We start from the raw sequence: 18,453 nt of genomic DNA on the forward strand, positions 1-18,453 counted from the left end.
AAAATAGGGTTTCCATCCGTCCGGATTTCACAGACAGGATCGGATGCGGATGGCAGCGGGTGTCAGCGGACATGTCACCGCTGACATCCGCTGCTCCATAGGGCTGAATGGGGCATTCGATCAGATCCGCCTAAAAAACTGACAGGCGGATCTGATCGGACCGCCCGTGTGAAAGAGCCCTAAGAGTTAAAGTGCATTGATAAAATATTCTGATCTCTTCACTTTTTTATGTTTAAATTCCTTTTTTTTCTTTCGTTCATTGGCGACCACAGCTCCTAGTACTGTATTCATAACCATTGGCTTATACTGCCCCCTACAGGAGTATGACACTAGGCATAAAGAAATTCTGGCTACACCCATGGGCAGTTCCAGGGGGTATACTCTCTCTCTCTGCTATAGCCACTCAGTTTTTTTCTGCCTAGTCAGGTCCTAGTTCCTTGCTGGGATCTTTGGTCCTTGCAAAATATTTTAGATAGAAAATCATTTCCACCTGGATTTTTCCTGTGAGATCTGCAATCAGCTGCCGGACTGGGCAATCAAGATCCAGTGGCCACTCCAGTCTGGCCAGCGAGCACGCGCAGACCTCAGCACCGTGCTAGGTCGGCTGCTACATAGCCCCACTGGATGGGGGCTGACCTGCGAGTTAAACGCCTCACGAGGTCACATATGACCGGTCTCAGCCTGAGTCACAGCGTTCCTCTTGGGCGACAGCCCCCTCATTTAGATGGAGAGGGGTCCTGTCTGGAGCGGTGCCCGCCTAGTACCTGGTATGGGGAGTAGCTTCCCCCCCCTCCCCCTGGAGGGTTTTGGGGTGGACCTGGGCCCCTCCTTAGGATGGTCGGATCCCTGGGTTACCCTTCTTCCCACAGGCATACCCCCCTTGCCGAGTCCTTCATCCTGCCCCCCCCCCTTCCACATTTACTGGGGCTGTTTGGGTAATCTGGTCACTTTCCTGGGGTGGGGGCATGGCTCTGACTGGGGATAGGGGCCGTGGGGGTGCGACCCCAGCGACCAGACAATCGACTGTGCAAGGGGGAGGGGGTTGTACCTGGTGGGGGCCCCTGCCAGGCCCCCCGTTCTGCCTGGATCTGTCCTTGAGGCTTGGTCTCCTAATCCTGGGTTCCTGTATGCCTTGTGGTGCCACCATTTTATTGTAACAAAGAAAATGGCCTCTGCCCCCACCTATAACTGGCCTTCATAGCAAAGAACATATGAAAGGGCAACGCACATGAGACAAACAAAAATAAAAGTCCCAGTTCAATTTTCTAACCATTTTGCTTGCCAACCAAATTAACCTGTCTAACAGTTTGCGTCAAAACAGGGGTTTAGTTAGCACACATTTGCAAACGCATGTGTAAGCTGCAGGGCCACTCCACGGCACCCTGTATTACCTGCAGTCCTAACTCTAGTGAATTTATGATCACAGTGGAAGCACATGCAAGCTAATGGATAGATAGGGGGAAGGTGAGCCTGGAGGTGGCCCATCCCTCCTGAAAGGTACTTGGGGGCATAATGGAAGCCCAGCCAATGGTATTACAGCAAAGGCATCCAGTATGTCCACTCACCAGTATATATTAACAACAAAGAAAATGGCCTCTGCCCCCACCTATAACTGGCCTTCATAGCAAAGAACACATGAAAGGGCAACGCACATGAGACAAACAAAAATAAAAGTCCCAGTTCAATTTGCTAACCAGTTTGCTTACCAACCAAATTAACCTGTCATGCGCCATTTTATTGTAGCCTGTGAGTTCTATACATGGCAGCCATGTTTGCGTAGTCCGGTGACCATTTTGCTGAGATTTGCCTTTGAAAATAGCGGCGGCCATGAAAGTGGAGCCCTGTGGGCGGCGATTTCAGCGGTGGGAGCCCCTCCTCATCCCCTGGTGCTGACTCCTGGATCATTTTACTTTCTGATCGCCGCACGTGTAGTGCAGATTATTCTGGTAGCTGCAGGTGCTTGTCTCTGTGGGTGATAAGTCTGGTGGGGTCCTCTCCCTCTCTGCTGGGGATCACTTGGTGCTTTGTGCCTGGTGCCAAGTGGTGCTGCCAGCGCGGTGGGGGTTGACCCTTAGCAATGTTTTACAGTTTTTTGTGGGGTCCCCCTGGTGACTCATGGAGCACATTTCCCCACCTGATCCCCTCTCTGAGGCTGCGGGATCGCCCAGGGCCCAACCATTCATCCATGCACTGACGGCGGTCCTGGAGTCCCTTGTGTCCCAGGGGGAGGTGGCTTGCGGACGACGGGCTAGCAAAAAGCACCCCCGCCTTCCCCTGACTCCCCCTGCCTCATCTGTCTCATCCAGGGCTTTTTTTCAGCTGGAACTTGGTGGAACTCAGTTCCACCACCTCTGCCTCAGGCCCTCTGCTCCCCGCTCACCACTATCACTTGTAAATACAGAAGTGCAGCTTCTCTCCCAACAGCTCCCACAAATCTAATCTCCTGAACAGCTCCTACTGAGTGCAAGATGGGGGACGAGGGATATGCAGGTGCCCTGGGTGCAGTGCAGATACCTACACCCCCTACTGGATGATCTCCTTGCAAGTGAGAGAGGTGGAGCCCCCTACAGTGTATTGGGAGGTAATAGAGCCGGCTGAGTGCGTCAGCTTAATAAAGAAGCAAAAGTAACACGTGGCTGTGGAAGATGGTGAAGCTTTTAAGGAGGGGGGTGGAGAAGATGGGGCAGTGGAGGTGGGGTTGTATACAGAGGTCAGAGTTGAAGAGGGCTGAAGGTTAGATGTGGATAGGGGGTGCAGCTGTGAAAGAAGGCTGAACTCTGCAGTCTGTATGCAGTGCACTCCTGAACTCTACAGTATGTACATAACACCCCCCCAAATTCTTCATGTAGCATACCCCTGAAACAGCTGAAGCTGCCACGGAGGTGCAGGTACCCTTGGGCACTTACAAGCCATCCAGAGCAGCAAAGGTCTTTCCTTTCCCTGCCTGTTTTGAGAGAATTGTCGCTAAAGAGTGGGGACGACTAAAGCGTCCCCGTGGGGTCCCTAAGCGCTTTACTAGGTGTTACCCCTATAAGGAGTCCCATCTTCAGAAGTTGACTGTTCCACCGGTGGTGGACCCTCTGGTTTCCAGATTAAACAAGGCAACCATGGTTCCGGTTGAAGAGTCCCCAGTCTTTAAGGACCCGGCTGACCGGAAGGCAGAGGCTGTGGCCCGCCATATGTACAATATGGCCGGTAGTCACCATTGCCCTAGTGTCGCAAACTCTGACTGAGTGGGCTAAGCTCTTGCACTGTGACCTGGAGGGGGAAGAGCTCCCCTTGCCTTTACTGAGTTGGCGGACCAGTTGGTCCAGGGGCTGCAGTTTATCTGTGATGCCTCTGGATGCGGCTCCCCTGATGGTTCGCGCCTCTGTTATGGCAGTGGTCCTTAGGTGTTTCTTTTGGCTCAAGTGCTGGTCTGTGGATCAGACTTAAAAAATGTCTTGACTGATCTTTCTTTCCAAGGAGATCGCCTGTTTGGCACTACCATGGATGACATCATTAAAGGTCTCACAGGGGGGGAAGAGTACTTTTCTCTCGCAGGCTACTAAGGGCAAGGAACCTCGTCGTAGACGTGGGCCTTCCTTCTCAGCTCATAAGAAGTTTTTTCGTCCCTCAGGGTCAACTAACAAGTGCTCGAAGCCTTTCAGGGCCTTTTCAGGAGGATTCAAACGAGCCTGGCAAGCCAAGATCAGGCTTCTTCAGACCCGTGGACAAGGCTTCTTCAGCATGAAGGTGCGCACTCATGCGTATCAGGGGTGGGGGGACATCTTTGCTGGTTTCTGGACCCGTGGACTTCCCTAGTGCAAGACAAGTGGGTCCACAAAGTCATTCAGTCCGTCTACAAGATCAAGTTTCGCTTTTGTCCCCCGGCAAGGTTTTTTCCTTCCAAATTGTGCCTGTCCCCAGACCGCTTACAGCGCCTTTTTGGGGCAGTACAAGACCTGTTCCTTCAAGAGGTGATTGTCCTGGTCCCGAAAGTTTTCAGGGTTTTTACTCAAACCTGTTTGCAGTCCCCAGGAAGGAAGGCAAAGCAATCCTGGACCTCAAGGCGCTAAACTGCTTTGTGCGGGTACATTAGTTAAGAACAGAGTCCATTTGAATGATGTTGGCATCCCTGCGTCAGGGGGATTTCCTCGCCTCTATCGATATCAAGGATGCCTACCTTCACATTCCAATATCTGCCAGTCACCAGTGTTTTCTCCACTTTGCTGTGGGAGAGGAGCATTATCATTTTGTGGTGTTACCCTTTGGTCTCGCCTCTGCTCCTTGGATCTTCACAAAAGTGTTAACCCCGATTCTAGCTTTGCTATGCCAATGGGGGATCGTGGTACTGGGTTACTTGGACGATCCCCTTCTGCGAGCCGAGTCTCCCTCTGCTCTGGTGGACAACCTGGAGATCACAATCTGGACTCTGCGGGAGTTCGGGTGGATTCTGAACTTTTACAAGTCTACTCTGGTTCCTTCCATGAAGCTGGACTATCTGGGCCTCTGGACTCGGCCTTAGCCTTCCTCTGAACAAACTCAGGAAATAACAGGCTGCAATTTGTCTCCTGCTTTCCGACAGATGGTCGTCCCTCCTGACTTGCAAGCGGGTGCTGGGCCTGATGGTGCCCACCTTTTGAGGCGGTTCTGTTTGCACAGTTCAATACGAGGTCCCTGCAAAGGGAGATTCTGATCAAATGGGACAAGACTCCCCAGTCTCTGGAATATAATATCCGGCTGAGTCGGGGAATGAGAGAGGTCCTTGATATGGTGGCTTCGTTCTCCGGCACTTCGGCTGGGAAAATCCTCCTCTTGTATTGGACAGTGGTAACCACAGATACCAGCCTGTCCGGCTGGGGAGGCGTCCTCAGCAAGCTGCCTGCTCAGGGGAGTCCAGACTACCGATCAAGGTCTTGGAACTCCGAGCGATCAGACGTCTGGATGTTTTGGATCAATTGACAGATCGTCTTCAGGGTTGTCCAGTGCACAATGCCATGGCTGTGGCTTATGTCAATCATCAAGGGGGCATAAGAAGAGTCCTGGCGGCTCTGGAGTTAGCTGGCATCCGAAGGCGGGCAGAACGGTTTGTTCCAGCCCTCTCTACGGTACACATTCCCGGGGTGGAAATTTGACAGGTGGACTACCTCAGTCGTCAGGCGTTGGACTACGGGGAATGTTCCCTTTGTCCGGAGGGGTTTTATCAGCTGTGTCTCTGGTGGGGCACTCCCGAGGTGGATCTGTTGGCATTACGGCTCAACAGAAAGGTGCAGAGGTTTGTGGCTCGGTCAAGGGATCCTCTGGCGCACGTCACAGACGTGCTGGTGGCTCCGTGGGGTCAGTATCGGCTGATTTCTGCCTTCCCTCCTCTCAAGCTTCTGCCCAGACTTCTACGCAGGATCGAGGCAGAAAGAATTCCGGTCATTTTAGTGGCTCCATACTGGCCTCGCCGGGCTTGCTACACCGTTCTGGTTCGGCTGGTTGCCAACCTTCCTTGGAAGCTTCCTCTCAGGGAAGATCATATGTCCCAAGGACCGATCTTCCATCCTGTTTTACAGTTGCTGGCTTTGATGGCTTGGCTCTTGAAAGCGAGGTGCTGAAGGATAGAGGTTTATCTGAGTCGGTGATTCCTACCCCATTGAAAGCTAGGAAATCTACTTCTAGGAAGACCTACCATCGTACGTGGAAGACGTACATTGCGTTTTTTGAGTCCCTTGGGGTTCCTCCTTGCTCCTTCTCGGTGGCTCAGATCTTAACCTTCCTTCAATGGAGGGTTGAACAGAAATTTGCCTTGAGTACCATCAAGGGCCAGGTGTTGGCTTTGGCGGTCTTCTTCCCACGACCTTTGGCCACACACTCCCTGGTGTGTATCTTTCTTCAAGGTGTCCAACATTTGGTTCCTCCAGTGCGGGCTCTGTTGCTGCCTTGGGATCTTAATTTGGTGCTTTCAGCAGAAGAGTCCTTTCGAAAATATTCGGGAGATTCCCCTGCTTACGTTGTCTAAGAAGGTGGTCATTTCAGTGGCTATCACTTCTGCGTGCAGGGTGTCAGAACTGGTGGTGATATCCTGTCGTTCACCTTACCTGGTGATTCACAGAGATAAGGTGGTTCTTCACCCCTGTCCGTCGTCCCTTCCAAAGGTCGTCTCTGATTTCCATTTGAATGAAGATATTGTGTTGCCTTCCCTGTATTCCAGGCCTAAACATCCGATAGAAATTGCCTTGGATGTGGTCCAAGCAATTAGTGTGTAACCTGGCAGCTACAGAGTCTTTTGGGAAGTCAGACTCACTGTTTTTACTCATGGATGGACCTCAAAAAGGGTTGGCTGCTTCTGCTGCGACCATTTCCAGATGGATCAGACAAATGGTGGTTCAGGCCTATTCCATCAGGGGTCAGGTTCCTCCTTACCCTGTCAAGGTGCACTCTACTAGGGTGCTTAGTGCCTCCTGGGCCTTCTGTCATCAGGTGTCAGTGATACAGGTTTGCAAGTCGGCCACCTGGTCGTCTGTGCACACTTTCACAAAGTTTTATAAGGTGGATGTGTTGCCTCTGCGGATTCTTCTTTTGGCCGCAAGGTTTTGCAGGCTGCTGTTAAGAGGACCTGGTCCTCTTTGAGGGTGTATTGTTTTTTCAAGTGAGTTCCAGTTGTTTATGGTTGAGTTCCATGTTACCTGGCTGGCTACAGTCAGCCTTGGGAATTTTTTCCGTCTGTTCCCAACCCTCATGTTGACACTGCTTTGGAACTTTCCAATGGTCAAGAAGATCAGGAGCTGTGTCCGTCAATGAACGAAAGAGAAAATGGGATTTTTGACTTACCGTAAAATCCATTTGTCTGATGTTCATTGACAGACACAGCACCCACCCCTCTGTGGAGTTGTTTTTCTTCTGACACTGCTTGTAACAAAACTGAGTGCTCATAGCTGAGAGTGGGAGTATACCCCCTGGGACTGCCCATGGGCAATAGGCATAGTCAAGCTTTTTCCTGCCTAGTATCCTACTCCTGTTGGGGCAGTATAACCCAAAGAAGATAAGGAGCTGTGTCAGTCAATGAACATCAGAGAAATGGATTTTATGGTAAGTCAAAAATCCAATTTTTTTACTTACTGTAAAATCCATTTCTCTGATGTTCATTGATGGACACAGCACCCACCCCTCTGGGGAGTTATTCTCCTGACACTGCTTGTTACAAAGTGGCTATAGGAGAGAGAGGGAGTATATCCCCTGGGACTACCCATGGGTGAAGCCAGAATTTTTTTCTGCCTAGTGTCCAACTCCAGTAGGGGGCAGTATAACCCAGTGGTTATAAATACCAGAAGCTGTGTCCGTCAATGAACATCAGAGAAATGGATTTTATGGTAAGTCAAAAATCCCATTTTTTTTCCTTATTAATCTACACTCATACCCCATAATGACAAAATGAAAATAGAATTTTAGAAATGTATGAATTTATTAAAAAGAAAAAAACTTAAATATCATATTGGCATAAGTATTCAGGCCCTTTGCAACAACACTAGAAATTTAGCTCAAGTGCCTCCCATTTCTTTTGGTTGTTGTGAAGTTTCTACACCGTGATTGAAGTCCACCTGTGGTAATCTAGAACTGATGGACATGATTTGGAAAGACACACGCCTCTAAAAAAAAGGCTTTATGATTGACAATGCATACTATATCAGAGCAAAAGCCATGAGGTCAAAGGAACTGTCTGCAGAGCTCAGAGACAGGATTATTGCAAGGCACAGATCTGGTGAAGGCTACAAAAAAGATTCTGACAGCAGGTAGGGAGAAGAACCCTTGTTACCTGTCACAGCAGGGATCAGGGAGGCGCGGAGCTCAGGCAGTTCGTAACAGGTTACATGTTACACCCTAAATATGGGTGTAACATGTTACGAAAGGTGAACTTATCCTTTAATGGTCGGGACAATTGAAAAGAAGCTATGATGGCCTTGGGCAAAATTTAAATATTTTACGTTTATCCGTCTTTGAACTAATAATTTAATTAATTTTACTTTACTGCAGAATGTACCTATGATGTTGTTACAAAGAAAAAAAGTGAATGCAAAGACGCGGTTTCCATCTGTTTGAAACTTCGTACAGAGCTGTCCTAAAAGTCAGAGAAGGGAGGTGGATCCTCTGATTTATTCACAATACATTAGTGCTTGAACTCTTCATCTTAATAATTAAAAATAAAAAAAGGTGTGGGGCCTTTTCACAGCAAGTCAGATAAGGCTAGCCTTTGAAACATGTGAAAAGAAGACAAGATCTCCATCCTTTGGTTGGATTTGAGAATACAAAAAAACTCCTTGGCAACTTTTTTTATTTTACCTGACTAACCTCCACACCTCTAGATACCTGCACATAGTTATTATACTGATCTTCCAGAGCCCCCTGAGGGCCCAGAAACTGATTATTGTAATATATATGAACCAGTGTTAATTTCGTCAACGAAAACGTTTTTGTCACCATTTTCGTCAAAGGCATTTTTACAGTGACAAAAAAGAAACGCAAAGTATAGCACATTTTCGTCAACTGACGAAAACTATGACGAAAATCAAATCCGTTTTCGTTACCGAAGGAAAACAAAACGAGAATGTGTGGCAGGGACGTTTAACCAACTTCCGGTTTTCACGGAGCTCCGCCTCCTTCCGCTCCCAGCAAGCGACTGTGTGGCGTCGGGCGTGGCGTGTCCCATGACGCGATGACTGCATCTGCAAGAGACCAGAGCACTGCAGCACTACAGCAAGGCCTACGGAGTCCTGACTCACACAAGACGACCACCCAGGCACCCACATCCAGAGCAGAGCACACAGAGCACCCACTGGCACTGAGTGAGTGTGTTACAACAGCAGGCTAGCCATTACTGCCTGCCCTCAGACCACTGGCATCCGCCATCCAGGGCACTGTGCATACAGGCCGCTGAGGCCGGCCCATCCTTCAGACCAGCACTGTGTGCAGCAGCATTACAACAGGCCTCCTCTGACCACCGCAGGCATCCAGGGCACTGTGCATTTACAGGCCAGGCCATCCCTTAGACCTGAGACCACCATCCAGCACTGTGCATGCAGCAGCATTACAGGCCTCCTCTCTGACCTGACCACCGCAGGCATCCAGGGCACTGTGCAATGCATACAGGCCATCCCTTATAATGTAGGATATTTTAGTCGACTAAAATGTACTGGAGAATTAGTTGACTAAATATGACTAAAACTAAAACACTCGCAGAAGACTTAAATGGGACTAAGGCTTTATGAACACGGGACGTTAGATAAAACGTGCTGCAAAGCTAGTTCTGATGCCGGGAAAAAGCAGCTGTTAAACATGCTTTCAGTAGCTTTTTCCATTGGCGTTATTGCACGTTTGGCCACGTTGCTTTTAGCAGCGTTTTTTCTGCCTCCATTCAAAATCAATGGTTCCCTACGGGAGCCTATTGATTTGAATGGAAGTCACACCGCAAGTCGGATCAGGATGATCCGACTTGCGCTGTGAGAATCTTGAGGGGGAACTCCATGCCAAAAATGGGAAAAAAAACCTTGTGGGGGTCCCCCCCCCCCCCCCCCCCCAGGTTCCAAACCAGGCCCTTCGGGTCCGGTATGGAATTTTGAGGGTAGACCCACGCGTGGGGTCCCCCCCCAAAATCCATACCAGACCCTTATTCGAGCATGCAGCCCGGTAGGGCAGGAAGGGGGAGGGGACGAGCGAGTGGCCCCACCCCCCCTGGACCATACCAGGCCACATGCCCTCAACATGGGGGGGGTGTTGGTGCTTTGGGGCAGGGGGAGCTCTGCACCCCCCACCCCAAAGCACCTTGCCCCCATGTAGATGAGGACAAGGGCCTCATCCCCACAACCCTGGCCGGCAGTTGTGGGGGTCTGCGGGCAGGGGGCTTCTCGGTATCTGGAAGCCCCCTTAAACAAGGGGGCCCCCCAGATCCCGGACCCCTCCCTATGTGAATGGGTATGGGGTACACTGTACCCCTACCCATTCACCCCATAAAAGGCAGTGTATGTAAATAACGACAGGAGACGTTTTGGAAAGTTTATTAAAAATCTTCATCCGGTCTTCTCCGCTCTGGTCTTCTCCCCTCCGCTCTTCTCCCCCTCCGCTCTTCTGCTCTTTTGATGTCCGCTCTTCTCTTCTTCTTCCTCCTGTCCTCCTCCGACGATGTCTCCGGTGATTATGCCGGTCTCTGCAGCTTGTTATATAGCCATTGTGGGCGTGGCCCCCGGTGATGTCATCGGGAGGCCCCGCCCCCTCATGTCACAGATGACATGTTCCAGATACCGAGAAGCCCCCTTCCCGCAGACCCCCACAACCACCGGCCAGGATTGTGGGGATAAGGCCCTTGTCCTCATCAACATGGGGGCAAGGTGCTTTGGGGTGGGGGTGCAGAGCTCCCCCTGCCCCAAAGCACAAACACCCCCCCATGTTGAGGGCATGTGGCCTGGTATGGTCCAGGGGGGGTGGGGCCGCTCGCTCATCCCCTCCCCCTTCCAGCCCTACCGGGCTGCATGCTCGGATAAGGGTCTGGTGTGGATTTTGGGGGGATCCCCACGCCGTTCTTTCGGCATGGGGCTACCCTCAAATTCCATACCAGACTCGAAGGGCCTGGTTTGGAACCTGGGGGGGACCCCCACGCCGTTTTTTATTCCCATTTTGGCGTGGAGTTCCACCTCAAGATTCTCACAGCGCAAGTCGGATCATCCTCATCCGACTTGCGGTGCGCCTTACATTCAAATCAATAGGGAACCATTGATTTTGAATGGAAGAAAAAAAACTTATAACGTGGCTGAACGTACGTTCATCACGTTCAGTCACGTTTGGTCACGTTCGGCTGCGTTTCTGCATTTGAAACGCCGGGAAACACACTTTCGAACACAAATAATTGCGTTCCAAAAAACGTCCCTGAACTCAACTGCCTGCAAATGACTGTAAACGACCCTGTGTACATGGACAGATAAGATAACATGTAGATGGGTTCAAGGGCTTCTGAAAAAAACGCCCAAGTGCTCCTAAACGGCCATTTACAACGTCCCGTGTACATGGAGCCTAAAACTCAAAATGGAAGTACAGTTGTTTGGTGTGGGTAGGATAGGCTTCTCTGAAGAGGAGGGTTTTCAGGGATCATCTAAAAGCTAATAGAGTAAGAGATAATCGGACAGATTGGGGTAAGGAGTTCAATAGAATAGGAGAGGCTCTGGAAAAGTCCTGGAGGCGAGCATGGGAGGAGGTGATGGGGGGAGCGAGAGAGCAGGAGGTTTTGAGAGGAATGAAGCGAGTGATTGGATTGGTATTTTGAGACTAGGCTAGTGATGTAGCTGGGGGCTAAATTGGTGATGGCTTTGTAAGTTGTTAGTATTTTGAATTTAATTTGTTGGGTGATCGAAAGCCAGTGGAAGGCTTGACAGAGAGGAATAGCGGACACTGTGCAATTGGTAGGGTTAATGAGTATGGCAGCAGCATTCATGATGGATTCAAGGGGTAATAGCCTATGTAGAGGTAAGCCAATGAGAAGGGAATTGCTGTAGTCGAGGCGCGAGATTACCATTCGGATAAAGGAGGGGGTGAAATTGCTGCTCATTCTGCTCTCCAACAACAGGTACAGTATTTTGGTGGCTGCAACAGAGCTGGGGAGTGCTAAAGAGGTTAATATAAAGTGGGTGGGGGTGGGCTTTAAAGGGAAGCAGAAAGTGGCTTCCCCCATAGACCTTTATTACAGCAACTAATTACATTTAGACAATAGCAGGGACAAGATGTAGAAAGCGCATGGACTGGAAGAGATGTGCTAACCATACCGCTCAGATAGGAAAGCATGGAAGTAAGCATAATTAAATTATTACACATCCCAAACCCCCTACTGTCCCTTCCAGTTAATTTTTCTAGAGCCCTCCTTTAATGTGGGCATTGACGGACTCCTCAGTAACATGGTACTTTATTAGAGAACTCCTGCATGTCTAAATGCCCAGTATAAGAGGACATATACCAATTGGTATAGAAAATTTTACACTTCTATTTGTGAAATTTATTACGAGCTATTTAATATGGAATGACTTTTAGCTTCGTTTTACAAGCCCTTTAATGTCCGTGTCTGGAAACCCTTGATACTTATTAAAACAGCCACACGCTGCGAGAAACTGCTGTTTTACTTGATGCTGTCTCATGGGAGGGAGTTTGTTGTAAAGTGTTACATAATGATTGTTTAAGTGTAATTAAAACTTGCTAGTTCAGAATGTATTTATCTTGTAATGACCCATTTTTTTCTCATCTTGCTACCAAGAGGCACAGAGCATGCATAAATTATAGGACTTTGGTCATGTAAATCCAGATGACATTCAGCGAGCCCTTAGTTTTGAACTCGGCGCACTTAAAATATAAAGAAAGAATGCAGTGCTTGGCAAGAGAGTCAAGAGAGAGCATTTTCGTTGTAAATTATTTTCTATTTTTTCATATTTCAGAATAATCCTAGGATAGTATATGATAGAGAGTAGCCTGCATTAAAAGGAGAGTTCACGAAAAAGAAATATTTTGGTTATACGTGCAGTCTAGTTTACTAAATCACTCTCTAACTTTTTATATTTTGGGAACGCCAATTGCGTAATGTAAAATTGGAAAAATGCAACAAAACCTAAACGTCCATTAATAGTCCAAATGTGGTGCCTCATGCCACCTGGCACTACATTTGGACTGTTTATGAACGTTTAAGTTTTGTTGCTGTAGCACCCTACAAAGTAGATGCTAGGTAAAGTATAGTGGGCCTTGGATGCCTAACAGCTGGGCTGTCATGTCTCCCAGGTGTGGCTGCTGAGAGGGGAGTCTCCCCACTGGCTCCATGAGCGGATTCTCATTGGGCAGTGGAGGAAACCCAATCAGTGGCTCATTCAGGCCTGTATCTACCCCGGAAGGCAGATTCTGCTGCAGAGGATTCTGGGAGGGGGTATAAGTTGGAGGGGAGCGCATGACTCAGCATCTTTGGCGCGAAGCAGAGTCTCAGGAGGGAGAGTATGGCTGTCTCTCCTCCTGTCAGAAGGATCAGGTGTCTCGGGTGGCTTGCCTGAGAGTCCAGAGAGTGAGCTGAGCTGCAAAGAGGATCCGGTGTGCCGAGGACCAGCGGAGAAAGAGGGGTTCAGTTCCAGGAAAGCATTCCAAGTTCGTGAGTACTAGTTAGAGGACCCTGAAAGTGTAAAGGGGGCACCAGCGGTTGGGCCCTGAAGAGTTAAGTGTGCAGTGTACAGTGTTAAGGGTTGCAGCAGCACAAGCAGTTTCACGGAGCTACCTCAGTCAGTGAAGGACTGGAGGGAGCTGTTCACCGGACTTTTGAGCTAAACAGAGTGTCAAGAGTCAAGTGTCATTACAGTCCTGGATCTTCTGAGTTAATCAGAGTGTTAAAGTCGAAGTTCTAGCACAGTTTAGCAAAACAGTATCTTCAAGCGACAGGAAGCATTGGTTGGCATTCAGCTGGCGTCAAGACAGCGCGAACAGGCATTTTTCTATAAAGTGTCCCAGTTAAACCTAGTTGAGCCAGAGGAGTATCCCACTCATTCCCTTCTCTCATCCCCATTACAAAATAAACAAAACAAAAGATGCCGGAATGGTCATTGTCTCCAATCTCACACTTGGGTATTCAACTTAAATGTGTTGAAAGTGTTACCGGTAACAATGGCAGACCCATATCAGGCCTGGAAACATTGCTGCATTGCATATTTTCCAATTTTATATTGTTTTTTTTTTTTTTTTATTTGATGACACATTGTTTGATCACATGTATTTTATAAGAGCGTGGCCTAGTCCTTAGTTTTTTGTAAGAATTTTCAAACATCTTTATGCTTACCCAAGTCTGATGAAATGCATCTTTTAACATACATGTAATTCTGGTTCACGTTGTAGACACACATATTTTTTGGTTTCACGTACATACAGTGCACCCGGAAAGTATTCCCAGCGCTTCACTTTTTCCGCATTTTGTTATGTTACAGCCTTATTCCAAAATTGATTAAATTCATTCTTTTATCCATAAACTTCTACATACATTACCCCATAATGACCATGTGAAAGAAGTTTGTTTAAAATCTTTGCAAATTTATTAAAAATAAAAAACAAAATATCACATGTACATAAGACTTCACTGCCTTTGTCATGACACTCAAAATTTAGCATAGGTGCATCCTGTTTCCACTGATCATCCTTGAGGAGTTTCTACAAGTAGATTAGAGTCCACCTGTGGTAAATTCAGTTGATTGGACATGATTTGGAAAGGCACACACCTGTCTATATAAGGTCCAACAGTTAACAGTGCATGTCAGAGCACAAACCAAGCCATGAAGTACAAGGAATTGTCTGTAGACCCTTGAGACAGAATTGTATTGAGGTACAGATCTGGGGAAGGGTAGAGAAAAATGTTTGCAGCATTGAAGGTCCCAATGATCACAGTGGCCGCTATCATTCGTAAATGCAAGAAGTTTGGAACCACCAGGACTCTTCCTAGAGCGGGCCGCCCAGCCAAACTAAGCGATTGGGGGAGAAGGGCCTTAGCCAGGGAGGTGATAAAGAACCCAATGGCCACACTGACAGAGCTCCAGCATTTCTCTGTGGTGAGAGGAGAACCTTCCAGAAGAACAACCATCACTGCAGCACTCCACCAATCAGGCCTTTATGGTAGAGTGGCCAGACGGAAGCCACTCCTCAGTAAAAGGCACATGACAGCCCCCCTGAAGTTTGCCAAAAGGCACCTGAAGGACTCTCAGACCATGAAAAACAAAATTCTCTGGTCTGATTGAACTCTTTGGCCTTAATGGCAAGCATCTTATCTGGAGGAAACCAGGCACCGCTCATCACCTGGCTAATACCATCCCTACATTGAACCATGGTAGTGGCAGCATCACGCTGTGGGGATGTTTTTCAGTGGCAGGAACTGGGAGACTAGTCAGGATTGAGGGAAAGATGAATGCAGCAATGTACAGAGATATCCTTGATGAAAACCTGCTCCAGAGCTCTCTGGACCTCAGACTGGAGCGAAGGTTTGTCTTCCAACAGGACAAGGACCTTAAGCACACAGCCACGATAACAAAGGCGTGGCTATGGGAGCTCTGTGAATGTTCTTGAGTGGCCCAGACAGAGGCTGTAAGTGGTGCCAAAGGTGCTCCAACAAAATTTTGAGCAAAGGCTATGAATTCCTATGTACATGTGATTTATTTTGTTTTTTATTTTTACTAAATTTGCAAAGATTTCAAACAAACTTCTTTCATGTTGTTGTCATATTGTATTGTTTGTAGAATTTTTAGGAAAATAAATAATTTAATCAAGTTTGGAATAAGGCTGTAACGTAACAAAAATGTGGAAAAAGTGAAGCGTTGTGAATACTTTCCGGATGCACTGTATATTTACATTTGTCCTATTCACATATTGTGTTGCGCAGGTATGGGTTATTAGATTGATTCATCTACTTAGTGCCCACCTCTATTGCTTGGGGTTTTGGGGTGCTCCTTCAACTGGATTCTCCTTAAAATAAAATAGGCCAAAGATCTAGGACCCCTAGTAATTGCATTGGATGGTGTACAGGCCTGAGAATGAAAACACAGAGAAATCATGTGGTGGCTTCACTCTCCAGCATCTAACAAGTTTCAGTTTTGAACAACAACATGTTTATAGCTGACTTTAAGAGCCGGTTCACACTGAGGCGACACGACTTCGGGGGACGACCTGTGAAGTCGCGTGCACCGCGACTTCGGCGCGACTTGCAGGGACTTCACATAATGGAAGTCTATGCAAGTCGCTCTGAGGTCGCCCCAAAGTAGTACAGGACCCTTTTTCTAAGTCGGAGCGACTTGTGTCGCTCCTATTAGAACGGGTCCTGTACTACTCAATGGACCGCGACTTGTCAGGCTGACAAGTCGCGGCAGTGTGAATGGGCTCTAAAACAAAAGGGAATGGTTTAAACCAATTTTTCTTTTTTTTTTTTTAAGTAAAAGGAAATCTGTCCAAATCTCCTCTTAGCAATACAGGGGTTTCTACTGGAAGATTTCTCCTCATCTTCTGTTTCAATGACAACTGTACAGTATTGAATGTTTCATCACGTTTTGTCAAAGTGAAATAGTCACCAGGACAAATTAAGGTAAATCTCCCAAGCAGGGAAAAAGACTGCAATAAAACCATAAAGGAGTTCCAACTCCTTACCACGTTATCCAAAACAAGTGAAATGGATATGCTGAAACCTTGGGGAACATGGCAGCCGTACTGGATGTGTGGATTGGGCACGACAAGTATAGTGATGTGCTTTACTCTAACAGCTTTATGGCCAGTCAGTTGTACAAGAAAATTCTTGTAGCTATGGCTCCAATGACTTTATCCTGATGTTAGGTTTCAGTTGTCTGCTTATTTGCATATTAAAAGCCTTTCCCCGTTATACTAACTGGGGCACAACTGTTAAATAGATAGCGTTCTTTGCTATTAGAAACAATAGAAATGGGAAGCAAGCCGACCGTTGCCTGTTTCACAGTGCAGTATGGAGCGCAGCTTTTAGTCATTGACTTCTTAGATGAGTGGTTGGGTGTAGGCCGACCTTGCCCCCCTGTATGGTTCATTTGGTGAACTACTTTGAGGGTCATCTGTTTGCATGCTTTTCTGAGCTGGGATTACGTTACGTTGTATTTGCGGACATTCTTTATCTGTTCAACCATTAACATCTGTTCTCTGGACTATGGCTTAAAACTCCTTTTTTTCAGTGCCTCTTCGATTTGGATGTTGTTACTAGCAATCTCTATGCTGTATGCTTGGTAATGTACATGTTAATCCTATTTTGTATTGTTACTTTTCATTGTAAAACTAAAAAAAATGCAAATAAAAAAAAAACAAGCCCACTTTTTTTTTTTTTTTTCAATTTTGAAGAGAGTTGGGGAACGATAGACCCTCTGTAAAAGTTTTTTCCTCATTGTGTAGATGTATGCTCGCTTATTCGCTTGATGACCGGTGCCACAAGAGACAGGAAGTGAGGGTAGTTCTCTCCAACTAGGTTTTTAACAAGGTTTTTAAAACTGATTGGAGAAAGATCAGAGACGTTGTCAGCAGGTAACAGCAGGGAAAATGAAATGAAATGAAATTTGGACACAAATAGCAATAAAAATCTTACAGGTTCTAACCTTTTGTCCCACCATGAAAAATGAAAGTAAGATGATAAATGACTGTAGATAAATATGGTTTACATGAAGGTTGAATTCACATATTTCCCATGGGCTAACCAGTCATATTTGTATGTCACTACAGGTGTGGATGTGTGGAGGTCGGATGGAAGATGCTCCATGCTCTCGCGTGGGACATATTTACCGGAAATATGTGCCCTACAAGGTGCCTGCTGGTGTCAGCCTAGCAAGGGTAAATGTATTATTTACAATATTTAAGTTAACAATTTTGTTCCTGCATGCATAAAAAGAAAATAATAAAATAACATCAGTGTCCTGCTTTCTATTGCAAAAAATAAAATAATCCTGACCCTAAGTCTTTTTGATTGCATGCTCTATTCTGCTCGTTATCTAGAACAGTATTTTCTTTCATGATACATTTAAATGAGAGCAAGATGAAGCACGAACCTCTAGACTGAGGGGAGAGAGAGCACTTGTTGCATTATTGTCCCTAACCTTTATGTTCTATTTGTGCAAACCATTGTCTTTGTCACCCTGCCTCATAGTTGCCAACATTTGAAAGAAATTTTCCAGGGACACTTTGCAGCACAGCTATCAATTACTTACCACACCCACTGCACTGAAGCTCCGCCATCTCCACATAATTAATCTCCGCCTACTTATCATAAGGTCTACTCAATAAAGAGAGAATTACAGAAAATCGAGAAGGGGATTTTATACTTGAGGCCAAAGGATCAGAGTTGGAATAAATCTCCCATTCAGCTGCACTACTTCTGCCTAAAGTTTAAAATTCTCATCACAATTCCCCGCAATTCTAAAGTGTCAAATGTGCTCAGGTGTGACTATACAAAAATGTAATATGTAAATATCAATAAAGTGTAAATAAGTACATTAAGTAAGTGCAAAGTGTAAAACAGTACATTGCCGGGACAATATAAATTACCCGCGACAGGCTCCTATTTGCCTGGGACTGTCCCAGCAAAAACGGGACAGTTGGCAAGTATGCTGCCTGCTTTTTTTGTATACTTGTAGGTATTGAACTAGTTTTCTTAGATGGGTTTCTTTCCCATCTCGGGAAACCTCTGCTAAAATCTACAACTCATGATACATTCGTATTATGGTCAGTGGGAAGAATGTTCCTGGTTAGCTGTGCTTGTCTACTCTGTTAGCTGTTCTGTACACTACATACTCCATGCAGCTGTACTCTGCAATGTGCTGCATGCCTAACACTCTAGGTGGCTGCACTCCAGACTGCTGCACTTTGTACATTGCACTGTACATTTTATTCACTAAACTGTTGCACGCTGTATACTGTGCTGTACAGTACATACTCTAGGCCCCTGTG

General features: G+C 47.0%; 1 protein-coding gene across 1 annotated transcript in view; it reads left to right on the forward strand.

Annotated features, from left to right (window-relative positions):
• GALNT10 (polypeptide N-acetylgalactosaminyltransferase 10) overlaps positions 1–18,453 on the forward strand; it is a 419,073-nt gene that overhangs the window by 386,592 nt on the left and 14,028 nt on the right. The window contains exon 8 of the mRNA XM_082254883.1: positions 17,233–17,340. Coding sequence (XP_082111009.1) covers positions 17,233–17,340 — 108 coding nt within the window. The remainder of the gene's footprint in view (positions 1–17,232; positions 17,341–18,453) is intronic.

This window comes from Pelophylax lessonae (genome assembly GCF_965119305.1).
Source record: "Pelophylax lessonae genome assembly, chromosome: 4".
NCBI classification, from domain to species: domain Eukaryota; kingdom Metazoa; phylum Chordata; class Amphibia; order Anura; family Ranidae; genus Pelophylax; species Pelophylax lessonae.